This window comes from Cygnus atratus, chromosome 14, assembly GCF_013377495.2.
Source record: "Cygnus atratus isolate AKBS03 ecotype Queensland, Australia chromosome 14, CAtr_DNAZoo_HiC_assembly, whole genome shotgun sequence".
NCBI classification, from domain to species: Eukaryota; Metazoa; Chordata; class Aves; order Anseriformes; family Anatidae; genus Cygnus; species Cygnus atratus.
In genome coordinates, this window is record NC_066375.1 from 14,223,587 (window position 1) to 14,242,245 (window position 18,659).

At 38.6% G+C, this 18,659-nt stretch overlaps 1 protein-coding gene across 1 annotated transcript in view; it reads right to left on the reverse strand.

Moving 5' to 3' along the window:
- The window catches only part of RANBP17 (RAN binding protein 17), a 166,916-nt gene that overhangs the window by 71,299 nt on the left and 76,958 nt on the right, over nucleotides 1-18,659 (reverse strand). Inside the window, exon 15 of the mRNA XM_050713578.1 lies at nucleotides 4,515-4,588. Within this exon, the coding sequence (XP_050569535.1) occupies nucleotides 4,515-4,588 (74 nt within the window). The remainder of the gene's footprint in view (nucleotides 1-4,514; nucleotides 4,589-18,659) is intronic.

Below are 18,659 nucleotides of genomic sequence, written 5' to 3' on the forward strand. Positions count from 1 at the left end.
ACACATGGACTGTATCACACTCCTATTAAAAGGATGCACACAGGATGCACACTGAAGGACAGTCCCCTTCATAAAAGACGTAATAGCTCTTATGGAAGTTGAGGACTGGAAATAATACTGGTGGAGCACAGGAATGGGATGCCCAGCTTAGAAGACAGAACTGAAAAATGTACAATACAATTTTAAAAAGGAAATTTTGGAAGAAAACAGAGAATCAGGGATAGAAGATAAAAAAGCAAAAAGGTTTTTTTTTTTTTTTTTTTTAATAAAAGTGTGAAGTCAGCAAAGAATAGGGACCACTAAAGAGTGAGTATGTACTATACAAAGAGAAAATCCATCTGGCCACATGGATGGTCAAAGATATGTATCTTGTCAAAGATATTTTGCTACCCAGCCAGAAGAGATGACATTTGCTGTACACCAGCACATTTGGAGATTTCTTTTTAAATAATAAAAAAAAACAAACAATTAGAGCAGAATTAGAGTGAATTAGAAAGCCTGAATCACGTAAATTTAGGAATAGCCTTTGTCTCAAGAATACAGATATACTTGTGTTATAGAAATCAAAAAGACAAAAAGAATCATACAATTTAAACTAAACTTTCAAAGTTGCTTAAGGTGTCTGCTACCAAACTGCCATTAAAAAGTAGGAGAAACAACCATCCAAATCCCCTAAAAGAACTTTGAAAATATCTTCCTTGCGTGATAATTGTGTTTCAGTAATAATGAAGACAGCAATTTGTTGGGAAGAAGGCTCCGTACAGTCATGTTTTAATTATTTCTTGTACATTATCATCATTTACAATAAAAGCTCTCTGTGGCTCAATGACAGTGATTGGATATATACTTTTCATTAGAGCTGGACAAAGGTGAATAGTTAAAAAAAATACACATACTGTTATGAATAAAAGTGTCAAGTTTTAGTTTGCTGTGATTCATGGAGTCGTGTAAGTTCTGAGTGTTCAGAAAAATGTGCAGAGATCCAGACTTTTTATGCTTATCTAGAATTTAAACACTACATGGAAAAATCTCTCTATTTATATGTATGTGTGTGTGTATCCACCACAGTGAAATCGTAACAGCAGTTAAAAAAAAATCTGACAGCAGTGTTGGATGCCCATCTTTCATTCATGTTTCAGCTATTTTATCATGTTATACCAAAAATACTAAGCATTTGGGTGAACATTCTGTTAATCTACCTCATGATAAATCATGTCCACATGTATTTGATAATAACTGAAAGGAACCCTAAGAGGCTTACAAAGAATTCATGAAGGAAAGGAAAGGTGCTTGCTGCCAAAATAAATAAAAGACAATTAGGACCAGACGCCCAGGAGAGATTCAAGGAGCAGATGGAACTAAAACTACCCCAGTCTAAATGTCTCCTTGCCTCTTACCTATACGGGGAAGGATCAAAACAGGTGGGTAGCTACTGCTCAAAAAGAGGACCCACAGAAGAAAAGAACTGCTGTCGTTTCTGGGTACAGTGCCTCACTCCTTGCCAAAAGAGTACTGGCCTCGAGCCACTTCCCAGCAGGCCAAGAGGAATACGTGACATGGCTGTTCTGGGAGGAAGCAGGAGTAAAAAGGATAGAGCTCGAGACAGACAGAAGAACAGCATGTGGCTTTGAAAACCAGTACCCCGGGTGAACAGTCTAGGCAAGAGGAAGTTTAAGGAGCCAGACTGGGACCTTAAGGCATAGCCCTCCAGAATCTCATCATCCCCTGCAGCCCTACTGCCTCCTTCAAAAGCCCTTGGTTCCCCCTTACCTGTCTTCACCGCACCTTCCACCTCCCAGCTTAACCCCCCTTGAACCTGCTCTGCTCTTGCTACCGAGTTGCTGAACATGGCTAAAAAGGCTCAAGGTGCCTTGCATATTAGAAAAAACTTGGTTTGAGGCTAGGTATTTTTTCAGCTGACTTTTTCCCTATCACACGTATACCTTTTAAGATGATGGTCAAAGCAAGCAAGGGCAGTGATGTTAAAAGAGGTACTCAATAAATTTCTGCTAAGACTATGATGAAAATACAGCCATTAACAGATAATCTGCCTACATAAAACTTCACTCCTCCAGAAACAATTTAAGATGAACTCAGTAAAAGGTACATTCATTAACTTCCAATGGAAGTGTGATAAGAAGTCTAGGACCTGATGTGACAGCAGCACTTTAAACTATTGTCAAAAGATCTAAAGGACAGCTATTACACTGATATATCTCAAAATATTTCTGTACTTTGGAGAATACCTATTTAATGCAACCTTTAAACCATAAACTGATCAGTGGCTACTGCAGCTACTAGTAGCTACAGCAAAAAGTATTTCAAATTGTTTTCTGTTAATGACAGAATTCGATGAGGGTGAGTTAACATCTTAATGTTTTATTAAAAGTGTATTTTAAGAGAAAAAGGTGAATGATTTAATCACTCATGTATCCTGTCCACTGCTCTTCAAATGTGTTAAGATTAGTGTCAGTAACAAATCATTAAAAATGCTGCCAGACTGGATTGCCCCATCAGACACTACTTGTCGGATTATGCATCAGTATGTTTGGGTTTCACACCCAGATTTTCCAATCGACATGCTATCACTGGGAAGAAGCTAGTTTATTAATTAGCACAAGCGTGAGTGTGTTTGGACAACAGTGTCACAGTCAGTTCTTAAAGATACTGACTGAATTGTCCAATTCAAGCTGTAACATTCATTCTGCAAAACGAAAATGATCTGCAATCTGATCAATGAACAATTCATAAACTGCAAGTTTTGAAAAAAACACAGTAAGCCACAGAGTAAGAGAAAATACAGACACAGAATGCGTAATCTAAAAAGCAGCACTGAGTTTTGCTTTTTATTTACCTGGTTTTCCTCGTAAAAACCTCCGTGTAACATTAAAACACCATCTTCTCTTGATTTACTGTGCTTGTGTAAAACCAGCTACATCCAAGCTAAACACATGTAGTACTTATCACACTTATTAAATGATATACTGCTATTTCCTCAATTAGCAAGTGTAACATGGATTTCCTTGCAATGGTATGAAAGAGTAGAAAAAGGGAACAAACTGATTCATCTGGTCTCCATACAAAAGTCCTCTTCCCTCTTTTTCCTCATTCGTTCAAGTTTCACTGTATTTTGAAACAACAAAGTGAAGCCTAGCTAATTCCATGACATGAAATGCTTCCACAAACTCTGCAGTAAGTATCTATCAATATTTTTCCATTCATCACCCTCATTTACCTGTCTACAAAGCATTCTCCAGATAAATATCAAGGTTTGATGGGTACTATTGTTATCCTAGGACAGGATGCAACACTCAGCTTCTGGTTTAGAGGAAGCATAACATTTATGCCTTATTTTCCATACAGAAGTTAAACCCCGTTAGCAAATGACTTTGTCTTAATTGCTACTGTTTCTCAAGGTTGGTAGTCATGGCAGCAAAAGACAAGTTCATGTTTAATACTGTCCGAACAGGTCATGGCTAACCTGGCAATGCCAGAAGAGATGCTTCCCTAGTAGGTCTAAGTCCACAGAAAGTATTTAATGGTCATATAGGTCAGATTTAGGGGACGTGAAGTTAATGACAGGATGCAACGTCTTCCTCACCATAGAATGAAGACCTAAAGTACTCGTTTCTCTTTTGCCGGGCACATACACAGCTCATTGTCTCCTGGAACTTCCCAGATTTTTTCGTGGATATTCATAATTGTTTGGAGAGACCATTTTGTTTTGAATTGAGAGAAAAAATGATTTAGATGGAACTTTTCAGTCAGGACAAATTCTCAGGTCTCACTAAGGACATAAGTAATAAAACAGAAAATCCTAGAAGTTTTGTTGGACCTATAGACTGCAACAGAAGCACAAGAAAAAGAGCAATTCTCTAGGTTTATTCTTCAGAAGTACTGCAATACTTGTCTGACACAAAAACACACCATCTTATCTCTGAGATGAGAACGGCTGACAATAATGCCCCTTTTATCCTTCAGTATGAGTCCTTAAAATCTTTCCATGTGAATCCATACTTCTAAGAGTAAAGTTTGCCAGATCTTGCCAAAAAGCAAATCAAACAAACCTCCCCAAAACAAAGAAAGACTAGCTTAACTTGGTCAGCTCTCTGCCGTGAATCATGCTGAAGCTTTACAGGTAATTCTACTGGCATCTGAGGGTGCAGGAACAAGAAGTGGGGAAGGGAGGGAACTGCTTATTCCAGGACTGTCCCTGAACAAGCATCTATGAAATTTCAGCTTTATCCTCCCATAAGCCATTTCTAGAAGTGATGCAGGCACTCTGGAGTACCTATCTATCTCTAAGTGTTTATTTAGAGGCCTGCGGTACTTTCAGAAAATAAGATAAGGGTGCTTTTAAAAATAGTTATTCCTTACTTGAAATATTTAAAATTTACAGAAGACATTATTCTAGCAAAGGGTAAACTTAACAACATAAAATAAAACACGGATTTAAAGTAAACACTAAAGACAAAACAAAATACATACAGAATAGAACCCAAGGATAAACTCACATTTTTGTCATAAATGTTTCTAGAACCTGGTTGTCATCTGTTATTCCTAAGACTTCTGACATTCGGGCATATACCTGGAAATAAACATTTCAACAGTAACATATTATAGACATTTACAAGAACCAGCAGTTTAATTTATTCTAAAACCTCTCCCTATTTTTGCAGGAGAAAAGTACAGGCACACATGCCTGCTGTTCCAATCTAGCTAAAGCATTTGTAAGAGATCACTTACACACTGTATAATGTGTTTTGTGAATTTTGGAGCCAATCAGCTTTTAAGCGCCCTTGCAAACATTTCTTCCCACAAAAGAGAAAGAAAATTTTCACATTAAACTCACTTTACGGTTCACAGAACAAACCTGCCTCTTTTCAAAAAAGTGTTTTATTACCGAAGTTGCAAAGGGACAGAGAAAACATTCTTTTGTTGGTCTCTGTCCTCAGTGGGATACGATTCAGCACTGTCCCTTAGCTTCCACTTTCACGTTGCTGCACTACCAGTCACAAACTCTAGAAAATCAGGTACTCCTCAGGCATTCAGTTTTGTGTTCTCCCTTCCTGGGGCAGCCAAGTAACTTCTAGTTGTATACTTTCTCCCTCTACTTCAGATCCGTGAGAAATTACCAGCCGAGTTTTCTCAGCACCCCACCTACCAGATCACACTGCTGTTATGATTCAATAACAAAGACGCAGCACACACCAAGTGTAATTTTTTACTTACTGTGTAATCTTCATACAGTTTTTCAGTAGTTTTAGCAGCCAAACATTTAGTTCAGATAAAAATGTTTATTTGGATTAAATCAACTTGAGAAATAAAAGGGAAATGAGCACTGCAAAACTTCACAATGCTCTGCAACTCACTCGAGCCTGAGCTCAAGTAGCACTGCTATTTGCTTATGACTAGGCTAAATGCAGGTCGGTACATTTCATTTCAGTCATTTCAACCTTTAGTGATACTAAAACAAGTATTATGGGTTACATGTAATTCTTCCGTATTACGTGATCGAGTCAAGTATCACCAAGGTCTGAAACGCAGCACCGAGCCCAGCACAGGCAGCCTCAGCTCCCCAGCAGTGAAAGCCTGGTGCCATCTAGCTGTCAATTTTGTTCGCCGACATTATATATTCTATCCAAATACCAATGAACGTTAGATAACTTAATACCTATGTTACTGTATCTAAATTTGTTTGTACCAACTTCCGTTCTGCTACTGATGCAATGCTACAACTTTGGTTAAAAACCAAACCAGCAGTATTCTACCGCTGAGGAAGCCAACAAAAAAATAATAATTGTATTTTCATGTCCCAAAACTTCAGTTTTAAATTGGAGCAAAATGAAGGCATGAGCAAATAAACTTGCAGCTGTAACCAGAAATTGCATCAACATCAAGAATAATTTACTTAACTTGTAAGCTAAAATATCACCTTTTGTAATTGCATGAATGTAATGTGCTGTGACAGAAGTCAGTAGCGAAAGGACAATCAAAATATGAAAAACAGGCACATACTGTTTTTCAAACCTTGCAAAATATCGTATTCACACTGTAAATGGAAAGCTATGATTTGCAGTAAACCGCAGCTACAATAACATATTCAAGTATAAAAGTTGTATCTTCCAATCTAAGAAAAAAAAAAAAAAAAGCATCCCTAAACAGCACACTGCTGAAATGGAGCAGCTGCAATTTTAGCGACATCTCCAAATTCCCTTCCTCGGGAAGGGGAAGGAGAAGGGCAAGGAGGAGGGAAAGCAGCCGGGCGAGTGCGACCGGAGCACTAGCTCTGTTGGCAAACGGGGCTCTCAGCCACGGCTGAGTTTAACAAATAAATACTAAACCAACAGTCAGTGTTGACAAAGAGCAGTGCTTTAATCCACAATTATCCTTGTAACTCTTACTACTCCTTTTATCATCCATTAGCTTTGATTCCCATTATCCCATCAAGAACTGTGTCAACGCTTTTGTCCCTGGGGATTTCCCACAACTACTAGGATCTGACAGCCAAGCTTGAGTGCTAAGCAGGATCATTACCTCTTAAATCCACTTATCTGATCCACTGAATAGTAAATTGAAAAGCTCATTAACAGCAACAATCTGATTTGTTTTCACATGTGACAGGGTCATTTCAAGTCAGCATGAATACAGTGCTGGTAATAAAAACTACTACCCGGTCTGTAATGTGACAAATTGCAAGCTAAAATAAACGTGATATTTTAAACACCTTCTTCAAAATCATTTTCAAACCGAAACACGCTCTTAGGATGTAAAAATAGAAGAGCAAACAGCCCCCAACCACAACAATGAAATGCCCTTAGACTTTTAAGCGCTATAAAAAATTAATGATAAAGCATTTTGGACAGATAATAATAAAAATCACTTCAGCAACAAAGACCGTGCTATGTATTCAAAAGGAGGAGGAAAACACCGTTGAAAGGGGTCATAAAAGGATGTGGAATTGCATGTGGAAGTGATCTCATCCTTGTTCGCATCACGGAGCCAGGAAGGTGAGCGCAGCGGTGGAGCTGGGGAGGCTGCACCTGCGGGACCGGGACGTGCCCAGGCGCCCACCTGCTGGCTCGCCTCCAGCCCAGGCCTCCCCCTTCCTCCTGGCAGCGAGAAAGAAACAAGGCTATGTTTGCAGTTCCCCCTGGAGACTTCGAGTAAGGAGCAGGATAATTAACTTTCAGTAGGAAACAACCAGTTTAAGACTTCTGTAAAGCCTTTACACAATTATTCCCAAATCCTTACAACTGTGGGATTTGTAACTTCCAATACAAACCCTGCATCGACACACAACGCTGGGTGAGCACGCCATGGTATCGCCACAAAATGTGAGCTTCTGAACCATCGAATATCACATCACTATCATCATCTCAATGTACATCGGTTATGAATTAAACTGAGAAATCCACAGAAGTGGTAACACAAGGCTACAACGTTAGGTAAGCTTCACAGGTACAAGCACATAATCAAAGCCCTTAAAGCAAGCTGGGCTGATACCACCACGTCAACGCAAAAGCAATAGCACTGGCTGCAACACTCACAGGTGACAGCAATAGTCATGGGAGTGACAATAAAGAAGAGACCAGCAAAACACCTTCAATAACAACAATTTCAAACATATTAAATCAAAAATTCATGGAATTGCTCAGTCTGAAGGAGACCTTTGGGCTCACCAGGCCCAGCCACCCCCGACCGACCGCGTGCCCCCACTAAGCCGTGTCCCCAAGCACCACGTCCACACATCCCTTACACACCTCTGGGGTGGGGACCCCACCACTGCCCCGGACAGCCTGTCCCAGCGCTCGGCCACCCTCTGCAGGACCAATTTCTGCCTGAGGCCCGCTCTGGGCCTCCCCTGGTGCAACCTGAGGCCAGTTCCTCACATCCTGCCACTTGTCACCTGAGAGAAGGGACCAACAGCCTCCTTGCTGCAGCCTCCTTTCAGGTAGTTGTAGAGGGCAATGGGGTCTCCCTAAACCTCCTCTTTTCCAGACTAAACGACCCCAATGCCCTCCCTCAGTCGCTTTTCCTAAGTCTTGTTTTCTATCCCGTCCACCAGCTTCCTTGCTCTTTGCTCCATTTCACAGAACAGTGAAATAGATTTGTGAATAGATTTGTAAAATGAAGGGCACCTCAGTGGAATTGGGGCATTTAAGGGAGCCAGCAGGTTCACCAGCTCTGGAGCCAGTGAATCTTTTACCACCTAGCAGCTTTACCAGTTATCCAAATCACATAACCTTACACTTCCCGACTACTTGAACCCTGCCTGCTGCATTTCAAAAAGAAAGAGAAAATAAAATTGTGGAAGCAACACTTTATAGAGCAAAAACATTCGCATGTAAATACAACTTCAAACAGAGAAATAATGTGGTAATTACACTAAAACTTTATTTCTCTGACTTCTCTACTCTTTGGCCCTAGATATGTTTAACTTTGCTTTGTCTTTAAGGTCTTCTCTTTTTGGTGCTCTCATTATAACTCTGAAGAAGCTAATTATGTCAATTCTTAAATGTGAAGCAGATTACAGAACTGGGAAGCTCAGAATATGAGTTCCTAAAGGTTGTATGGCTATATAATGACAGTCACAGAAATTCAATAACAGCACTGTATGGAATGTACTCAAACGCACCCCATGAAACAAATTAAAACAGAGCAATGAATCTCTCACACTGTGCAAATAAGAAAACACAAGAAAATGTTGGTTTCTATATGTTTCATAAGGGCTATTATAATGAATTAAGATTTTGGATAATGAATCTTCAGAAAATTACAGTAAAGTTATTACCCGTAGGCACAGCATAAATGCTTAAGATATTATAACTTCCTTGAAGCTCTGCAGGCCTTGCTGCAGAAAACTATCAGTGTAACATTAAAGCATTTTGTCATGAATACTGAGGGCAAAACCAGACCTTAACCGTATTTGCTCCAAAACTGATAGCAACTGCATGGGGACAGCTGCTGCCGAAGAGGCTGGTGTGGCTGGGCTGGAGAGCAGCTCCCCACACAGAGCCTACCTCAATTCTGCAGGCAACTCACTCAGTGTCTGGGCTACCACAGCAGCTTCCTGGAGGTGCCACCCCACCTCTCTAATACCTCTGCACAAAACCCACTAAGCTCCATGCTAATCAAGAGTTTCTTTCCAGGCATAATTTTCACCGATTTTTCAAACTGAAATCTGGTATTTTAAATTTTAACACGTGGAAGCTCCGTTACATGCAGCAGAAATCTAGCTTCCAAATTGCACGATCTATGAGAAACTGAACTTAGTCCCCTAATTAATGGATCAGAGTGCCAGATCAACAACTTTTGCCTTCCAACCAAAGTAAGGGCTTAAAAAACCTTCAGTTTTTTATCTCGTTCACAGCAGAGGAAACCTTGGTCGCTCATAAAGCCTCCACGCCTGACCAGCTGTCTTAAAAAGGTAACATCTCCAAACACTCCCAACTCAGAGTCTAAGCCCAGAGGATAACCTGTTGTTATATAGTTAGCTCCCTACAAGAAAAAAAATCCTTAATAGGCCTTAAGAACTTGCCTCAAATAGTTTCAGATGGGATCTCTGAAGAGCAGATGAAGTTGGACACTGCACTATACAAAAAGTAGGCTGTCCTCCCACTCGGTGCTGCATGTGTTTGTAAGCAACCAGAGGAAATACGTCAGTTACATAAATGATACGCCATCTACTGCCTTACCTACACAGCCAGCTTAATCAAAATACTGCATGAAGTTATTCCTCAGTTGACAAAGACCTACCATAAAACAACATTTAAAAATTAGGGTATTGTTATTGCAACTGGGTGGAATGTTGTAGAGTAAGTACACTGAGTGGCTCAGAGTCATAGTTACAGATGCTATTTCCTTGGTAGTCTGCTGAAATACTGTGTCCCCTCGAGTCCAGACAGTACGAGGAATGAGCAGCTCCCTCACGGGATGTGTTCCAGGCCCCTGCTCTCTTAGCTCCGTCGAGCAGAGGATTCACAGGGTGTGGGTGTCATTCGCTCCCTGCCTCTTGCTCCATTGAGTGCCCGACCAATGCCAGCAATAAACCTTTTCTTAAGTGGAAATTGGTCTTTTCATTTCAATGACTTCCTCTCAGCTTCTGTTTTTATTTATTTATTCATTTTGCAATTCCTCTATTTTCTGAAAATCTTCAGAGAAAGACCTATAATTCTGGTGGACTTGCTACGGGAGCTGTACTACCAACTAACTGCTGTTACCACCAATGCAACATGAGGACCATTCTCTAAAAAGAAATCAGTTTACCTGCTAGGTCTTAGCCAATTGTTAAAAAGGCGTTTAGCTTTAAAAGTCTTTAGACTATCATTCTTGTAAAGCACTGTTAGAGATTTCTAATTCCACAGCCTCTTTTTGTATTAATAGATGTTATTTTTGAACATCATCCCGTTGATTGTTAGTTTTCAAGGCACAGTTCTAGCAGTGTACAGCTTTGATGGAAAACACAGACACTGCAGAGATTCAAGCCATCTAGGCAGTCATCTGTTTGTTTTAATAAGAAAGTAAAATGCTGCTTTAAAAATCCTCTAAATGATTGAAATGAAACAATACCATATAGATTACAATACAAGAATAGATTTGTACTTGTACCGGAGTCAGAAAACTCCCAAACCTGGGGTAGCAGTAACCCACATTCTTACTTGCCCCTGTCCAGCTTAATTTTATCCAGCTGCTTAATTGCATCTAAACAAGTGGCCCGCTCAGCACGCTTACATGCAAACAACTTGACCATTTGATATCTTTTAACATCAACATTAGTTTGGCACTTAAAGACAAGTAATAAAAATCATAGCTATTTATTTCTAAAATTTCTATTTCTAAAACTATTTCATCGTACTGACTTGAGCATAGCTGCAGGTGTTATGCATCTCTCAGGATCAAGCCCTAAGCATACCAAATTTAGTGATATCACGTATTTTAAAAAGGTTTTTGCACCGGAGCTGTACATCAGTGCTTTTTGCACATTTATCCCACGGCATAAGGAGAGGTGTTACAGCCACCACAGCTAATACTAGCAATTTGAACAACCCTCTTTGGCAAGCCAGAAATAAGATAATTGTTCAACATAGGCTGGCTCTTCTGAAATACTGGAAGCATTGCCTGTAATTATAGACATCTGTCATTGCTAGCCACTCAGTAGTAACCCTGACATCAATATACAACTATAACACTAAACTGCCTGCAGGCATAGCAATGGAAGCCAGATACGAGAGGCGGGCAATCATCTGCCTCATCCAAACTATCTGTCAAAGGTTCCTAACCACAAATAGCTCTTACGTTTTGTATCCTTAGGATAATATGTTGATTTATTTTAGATCCTCTAATATTTACAGTCTAGGCCATCTACTAAAATAAAGAAACAAACCTTATGGCTAATGGAGGCAGTTACCGTTCAAAATCATCACGAAAGGTCATAGCTCACCACTCAAATGTTAAACACTGATGGCTGTTTTGAACATGCACCTGTGTATAAACTTCCCTCCTCCAAAATCATATGTGATCATTTCCAACTACAATTTACAATGATTTGCTCTTCTCTTATCAGCCAACACTTCATCAAACAACGTGAGGAAATATTTACATTTTGAGCACCTGGAATTATCTTTGTAAAAATGCACACAGTTCGCTGGACACACCAGTAAGTTCCAGTGTTCTGGGGTTCACCAGGTCAGTACAGAAAATGGTTGGTGTTTTGCAGAATTATCTTTAACACCCAACTTTGAAAAAGGAATTAGTATTAATCATATAAAATATGTTTATGGATTAGATACTTCATCAGCTCTTAGCAGGAAGCTAAATTATACTCTTGGCCAAGGAATAAAGTTTCTTGAAATTCACAGATAAATGTGGATCATTTCATTTTAATTTTAAGGTGAAGAGCATGCTGAAACCCTCAATCTCTACTTTTTTTGTCTTCATTTGAAAATCAATCTCGGAAAGGGGCAAGAAAAGATTGTAGGTTTAAACTAATTAGGAATTAACATCCTTACAATTATCATAATTTGTTATTAACAAAACTGTGATTTCTTAGTATGATTCACAACAGCCTCTGCTGAAGAGAAACTATTAATTACTAGACAGACAGTTAGCTTACAAGTGAGCTGCATTTTAAAAACCTCCTTTAAAATACAATTGCTAAATGCCTTACAGTGCTGTAATGTGAGACAGGTTCAAATCTTATTACTTCACTGAAATTAAAACCTAAGTTTTAATACTGTTCAAGTCGAACAATGATTCCACACTTTATTGCTTTTGAAATCCCTTGATGATCATAGGAAAAAATGCCCTCGAGAAAAAGAGACTCTGTTTTCGATAAACAGAAAATACAGTTTGCACTCTTAGCCTCTTTGTCATCACAAAAAAAGGATTTAATGCCAATTCTTTAAAAAAAGACTTTTTTCACAAAATGTGCACCTTGTGTGCCATTTGTAAAATCAGCTCACTTTCTTTTATTTATTACTGCAGCGCGGCAAGGCAATAAAGCAGCTACTGATAGCTAATAAATTACATGCCTTTTAAAACAATTCTCCAGCTACAAAAACTTGTAACTACAAAGGCTTACATTTACATGGTACATCGTGTGAAATGTCTACATTTATGTTCTATTTAACCACATAAGTAAAATCTGACCCTTTATTAAACTGCCAACTTCGAAGCACGGGTTACACATGAGATTAAACAAAGGGTAACTTTTTAAGGCTCTCCTACAGATTTACATAATTAAATGTAAAATGCAACTGAAAATTGGCCTAAACAGTTCAGGTGCAAGCTATTTTAAAAATTAAATGCATTTTTAAGTATGACCTTCAAACTACCTTCAGGAAAAAAAAGTGATCACACATTTTTCCAACTATTGCACGATAACAAACATTTACCTCTAAATCTAAAAATTGCATAAAGTTTTCAATAATAATAGCAACATATTACTGCAATATAAAACAATAATTTTCCATCACATACCATGAAAACCAAGATTTGTATTTTTAATTAAAGTCAATATCAGAGCTTTGGGAAAGCATTTTTTGGTTAAAACAGATTTGAAACAAAAAAGCCCTGCAGTCTTATTTCTTTAGGATATGTTTTAAATCTATATGTATCTACTGAACTCATTAAGCTGCTCTTAATGTTTTTTCTTTACAGCCTACCTACTAATTAGAGTTAATCTGCACAGAATACTGAGATGCATTGTCTTTTGGTTTTGTTTTGCAGTATTTTTAGGCTGATGTGCTAAACTATTTTCAGACATTTGTTTCTTACAATGTGACTGCCTCACAAATCATTAAACAAAGCATCACATTCTTTTTAATTGTCTCCATATCATCATGTATCTATTTAAGATGGGTAGTTCTATTAATTAATTTCCTTCACTCAGTGTTATTTCTATAACATCTGTGACTTTGGTACTGCTTTCCTCACAACTTTCCTCATTGCTGTAGTTCCAAAATGGCAGTTCTATGATTGAGCATGAAAACAAACCTTAACTACCTACTAATAATTAAAAGCACTTAAAATACAGCTACTCAATTTAAGAAAACAGCCCACAACACGTTAGTAAAGATGCTGCACGATTCTAAATTCCTCACCAGGCACACCACCAACATGACTATCAATCATTTTGAATGGAGATGCTGTGGGGCAGATCTTTCAGTCTGACTGAGCACTGCTTGATGCAAAATGAGATGGGAAATAGTTTTCAGACACTTTTCCACTCCCTTAATCCTCAGACCACTTTTCCCTATGGTAACCGAAGGTCTACTTTGGTAATATGTATTTTCTAATGTTTTATACCTGTAATAACAACTTAAGAATATTAAGACAATGACATTCATTATACAAAGCCAGACAAAATGGAGGTTTAACCAAGGAGGTTAAACCAACCAGACAGACAGCTGAAAGAGCAATGCAATGTCCCTGGTTACTTAATTCAGGTTAGTCTACTTGTGAGGATGAAATACAGGTGTAATTTTACTGTGGTACAAAATAAAGAGCGAATGGCGCCTGGCATAGCTATACCAGGAAGGTGCCCTGTGCATAACTGGATGCTTAGAAAAAAAACTCGAAAAGTGGAGAGGGAATTTAACAGGACTTACAAACAAGAGTATGGTTCATATGTATAAATGCAACAACAGTGATATTCAGACGTTGAAAATTCAACTTTTGAACGTATCAGCAAATGTAAGTTGATACAGAGGACACTGGAATCAAGCAAGAGCTTAGCAGAAAGGGATGGCACAGTCTCACCTATGCACACAAAGCGTTTGAGAGCTATATTATATGGAGACAGTTGTCTATACCAAGCTTTTGTTAAATTATCGATCATAAATATTGCCACAATTTGACACAGCATACTATAAGTTAAGGACTTCCAAACACGAATGTACTGTACAGATAAGTGTAAAAATAGAGCCTACTCTGGTTCACCAACAGGGAATAGAAATATAGTTACATTTATTGAAAAGCTTACAAAACTAACAAAAAACTAATGAAAGTGATCAATCAAAATTGGTGAAGAATCTTGATCAATAATTATTTTCAGCAATGCGAGAAGTTTCGGACTTCAGCCTCTAATGTTAAAAAGAGGGAGCGACACTGAACTTGAACACTGAAAAACATACAGCATAAACTGTCTTGGCTTTGGCTGGAAAAACAGACCATCATCCAGGCTAAGAGGGAAAAATACAGAAGAATTCAAAAAAGACCATCACATCCAACATTTGAATTAGTCACGCTAGAGTGTAGACAGTAAAGAACACTATGGTTCATGTTCCAGAATCAAGAAGCGACACCAGACAACCTAACAGGCAACACCCAGAACAGCCAAATTTCATCCATGCACATCTGTGGGTCCTGAACAACTTGGAAGTGTGGCCTCATCATCTACGTTCTGCATGCACTTTTTCATGTAATGCCATCTTTTTATAGTATGACTGATAGTAATGGTCTTTAGTAATATACAGAGCAATATTTTGGTACATTTCGCTAACTTCTTAAGCAAACAAGATAACCAAATCTGTACAAACATACCAGGTAACAGAACACTGTCAGATATGCCTACACTCTACCACCAAACAACCTGCAATGCTTGAGAAGCAAAGCAGTCTGGTAAGGCTATGTACTATGAGGTGCTGACTCACATTTAGCATAAGAACAGATATTGCAAAATTAATTTAACTCTAAAAGCACATTCATTTAGATGATTATGTAAAAAGCAAAAATTAATAATATTCTCACTGTTACTGGTATTCAGTAAATTAGAATGAAATTGGTTGTTAAAAAAAATGCATAAACTCAAATGTAACTGTGCTGATAAGAGCACAACCAGTATGGGCCATTATTTTAATGCTACTTAAATCATCAGCTCCTGTGCGTATTTTTTTTATTTTTTTATTTTTTACAAAATGTAAAATGGTATTTAAAAATCAACTATACATGTTTCTACATATTTTCTGATAAGCTGTTATTGTGTATTTGACATCTACACAAATCATTTAATACTTAAATTGATATAAAAATCCTGCTTCAGAAATAAAACTTTTGTTCCCATAAGACTGCTTTCTCAATAGAGCTACACGCCTCAAGAAACAACTCGTCAGTGGTGAGAATGCTCTGGAGAAATAATATGGAGCCTTTCTCGTGGCCTCCCTAACTGCAGTTCTTTTCGTCCAAATTGATGCCAACTGCTGACTGCTCCAACAAAGAAGATACAGACAAAACCTATGTGGAACAGGTAACTGAAACGCATTTTTTTTTCTCTCCACGCCTCAGAAGAACGGCAGGTGACAGAAGACAGACGAGTGTTTGCCCTGCTGTGATGTTTAACAAAAGCGCATTCAACACTGAGCAGAATGCTTCCAAAATGTATTCCTCGATTATAGCCTTATGCGCTCCAATTCGAGACTGCACTGCACTTGAAAGCCCCAGAGTAGGAAAAGATACCAAGTTATGGAATATAAAGCAGCGGAAACAAACACCGGTATCACGCCACATTCCATACAGGACGCACAGTGTGCTGGGCTGCCCCTGGCAGGCCTCTGCTCAGTGCTGGCAGGACATGCCCAGTGCTGGGCCCCATGCTGGGCTCCCCAGGACAGGAGACGTGGATGTCCTGCAGCAAGTCCAGCAAAGGGCCACAAGGGATTAGAGTATCTGACACAGGAGGAGATGCTGAGAGAGCTGGAACTGTCCTGGCCTGGAGCAGAGAAGGCTCAGGGTGATCTTAGCAGGGTGTGTGTCTGATAGAGGCAGTAAAGAAAAGGGAACCAAGCTGCCTTGCGGCAGGACATGGGGAAAGAGGCACAAATGAAAACATAAGAAATTTCATTTCAACAAAAAAAACCACGGGGCTTGTAGCCAAACGCTGGCACAGGTTGCCCAGAGCGGCTGTGGTGTCCCCGTGCCTGGGAGATCCCCAAAACCAAACCAGCCCTGAGCACTCCAGCTGACGGCTCCGAGCACGAGGCCTGGACCAGACAACCTCCAGAGGTCCCTCCCGGCCTCACCTGCTCTGTGATCTGGTGATACTTTTGCATTTTCTTATAATACTTGCTTTTACGGTAGTTCTATTTCAACCACTATAAATTTTAACTTTAAATGACTAATGTTAACTTAAACTCTATTTTGAGTTTTTGCTCTGAGAATTACTTTAATCAGCTCATTAATTTACATGTTAAACTTTTACATTAAAAAATAAGAAATCCAGATTTTTTTTAACATAACTGAAGATACATATAGTAAATCTTTTGTCGTTCTTTAAATCAAGTTTTTTAAATGCACATTTTCTTTAAATGTAGACTCACAAGTAGCAAGATTTTCCTGGAGGATTAGCCTGCATTTTCCGCATCACCAGAATGGCACAAAGGAACTGAAGCAGCGTTGCTGCATCATTGCAGAAACCAGTGTTACTAAGAACAAAATGAAATAAAATGAAGGTGAGGGAGCCCAGTTATTCAGTTTTCACAGAGCTGCACTTTCAGGACTCTTCCAGCACTGTTAGCAGGAGGAGGCAATCAGTATTACAGCTGGCACCAGTGCCCAAGCCAGAATGTAGGCACACACCTTCAAACAGCACGGTGAAAAGACAGACTATTAATACAAATGACACATAACCTGTCCTAGTATTCTTCCCCATACTATTAAGTCTTTATGACCAACAGAATAACAGCATTCAAATTCAGTGTAAGTGAAGGAAGGAAGGTAGTTAACTCTGACACTCTAATAACCTACATTTAACAGTACTGCCTGTAGCCTATGTACACCCAAAAGCATTAAATTAAATGGCTTGCTTAAAATCTACTTCTGTCGAGCTCAGTCTTTGAGATTTTTTTTCTTTTACTTCTCAAGATTATTATTTTTAAAGTTCTTTTAATCTTCATGCAATTCAATTTTTAATATCTGCATGGTAAGTGTTGCATCTTTTAATCTAACGATGATTGAACTGGGACAGATAGGTCCTAGTAAGTCCATTTACTGTATATGCAAGACCTAGCTATCTGATTAGAAGCTCTGCAATGTTTCCCCTTGCAAAATACAACTCCATCATTATTAAAACACTCAATGCAAATATCTCAATTATCTGGGAACTAAACCAGAAGCCTAGGTTAACAGGCTGGTTTTTCCCTTAGACTCCTTTTCACAGAAGAGTAAGCCTGTTCTCCTGTTAGATCTCCAATCTGAACACGTACACTGTTCTACACTCTTGTAAACAATTAGCTATCTAAACTTAGATCACAGAAAATGCCACTAGAGGGCTCACATTATTATAAAGATATCACATCTTTTCTACTCTTACCAAAGTTTACAGAAATCTGAAATTATTCCATTATTAAAATTCTTCTATGCACAGGAAAAAAACATCACTGCCGAATGTACTATTGGATCGCAATTTAACTGACAACATACTCTGAATGGTCAACAGTCAATTGGGTAGATGGATGTCAGGTCAGAAGAAGGTATCTGTATTTTCTACACAAAACAAGCAGTTGAAATCCTTGCTTTCTGTACAACACAAATCACCACTAAATACAGGTCACAGTCAGTGTCACATTACATAACGTAATACTATAATGACATACTATAGATAGCCTTTCATGTTTAACAGTGATTTTTTTTTTTAATTTTAAATCCAGGTTTTATTCAAATGAGTGTATTCACTAAATACAAATGTAACAGAGATGCTGTCTCTGAATCACTTAATGAAGTAGGAACCATGAAGAACTGCACCCTGCACCATTTCTGTCATTTCCTATGCTGTGCTATTTACTCTGGTAAGAGCAGATGGTATCGAGTACCATGGCAGGTCAGGCCTTAACTGCCCAGTATCATTAGCTTTCCACGTAAGAGGCCAACACACAAAACTGCAGCATTTAGGACTACTGTTATACTTCTCCCACAGACAGAATAAGAGGCAGGATCTAGCTGGACAGGAATCAACAAAAAGGAAAAAAAATATTATATGTATGGTCTAGATCATACAACACATTTTTATTCCTGTCCACATTAAACTGCACTCCAAGAAGACAGCAAAAAGATGGGATTGAAATATATCCATCAATTATGAAAGGAATTAGGTTGAAAACATTTTGATGCTAAATGATGGACTCTAAACAAGTATTTAATTTTAGAGCTAAATACCAATAGTA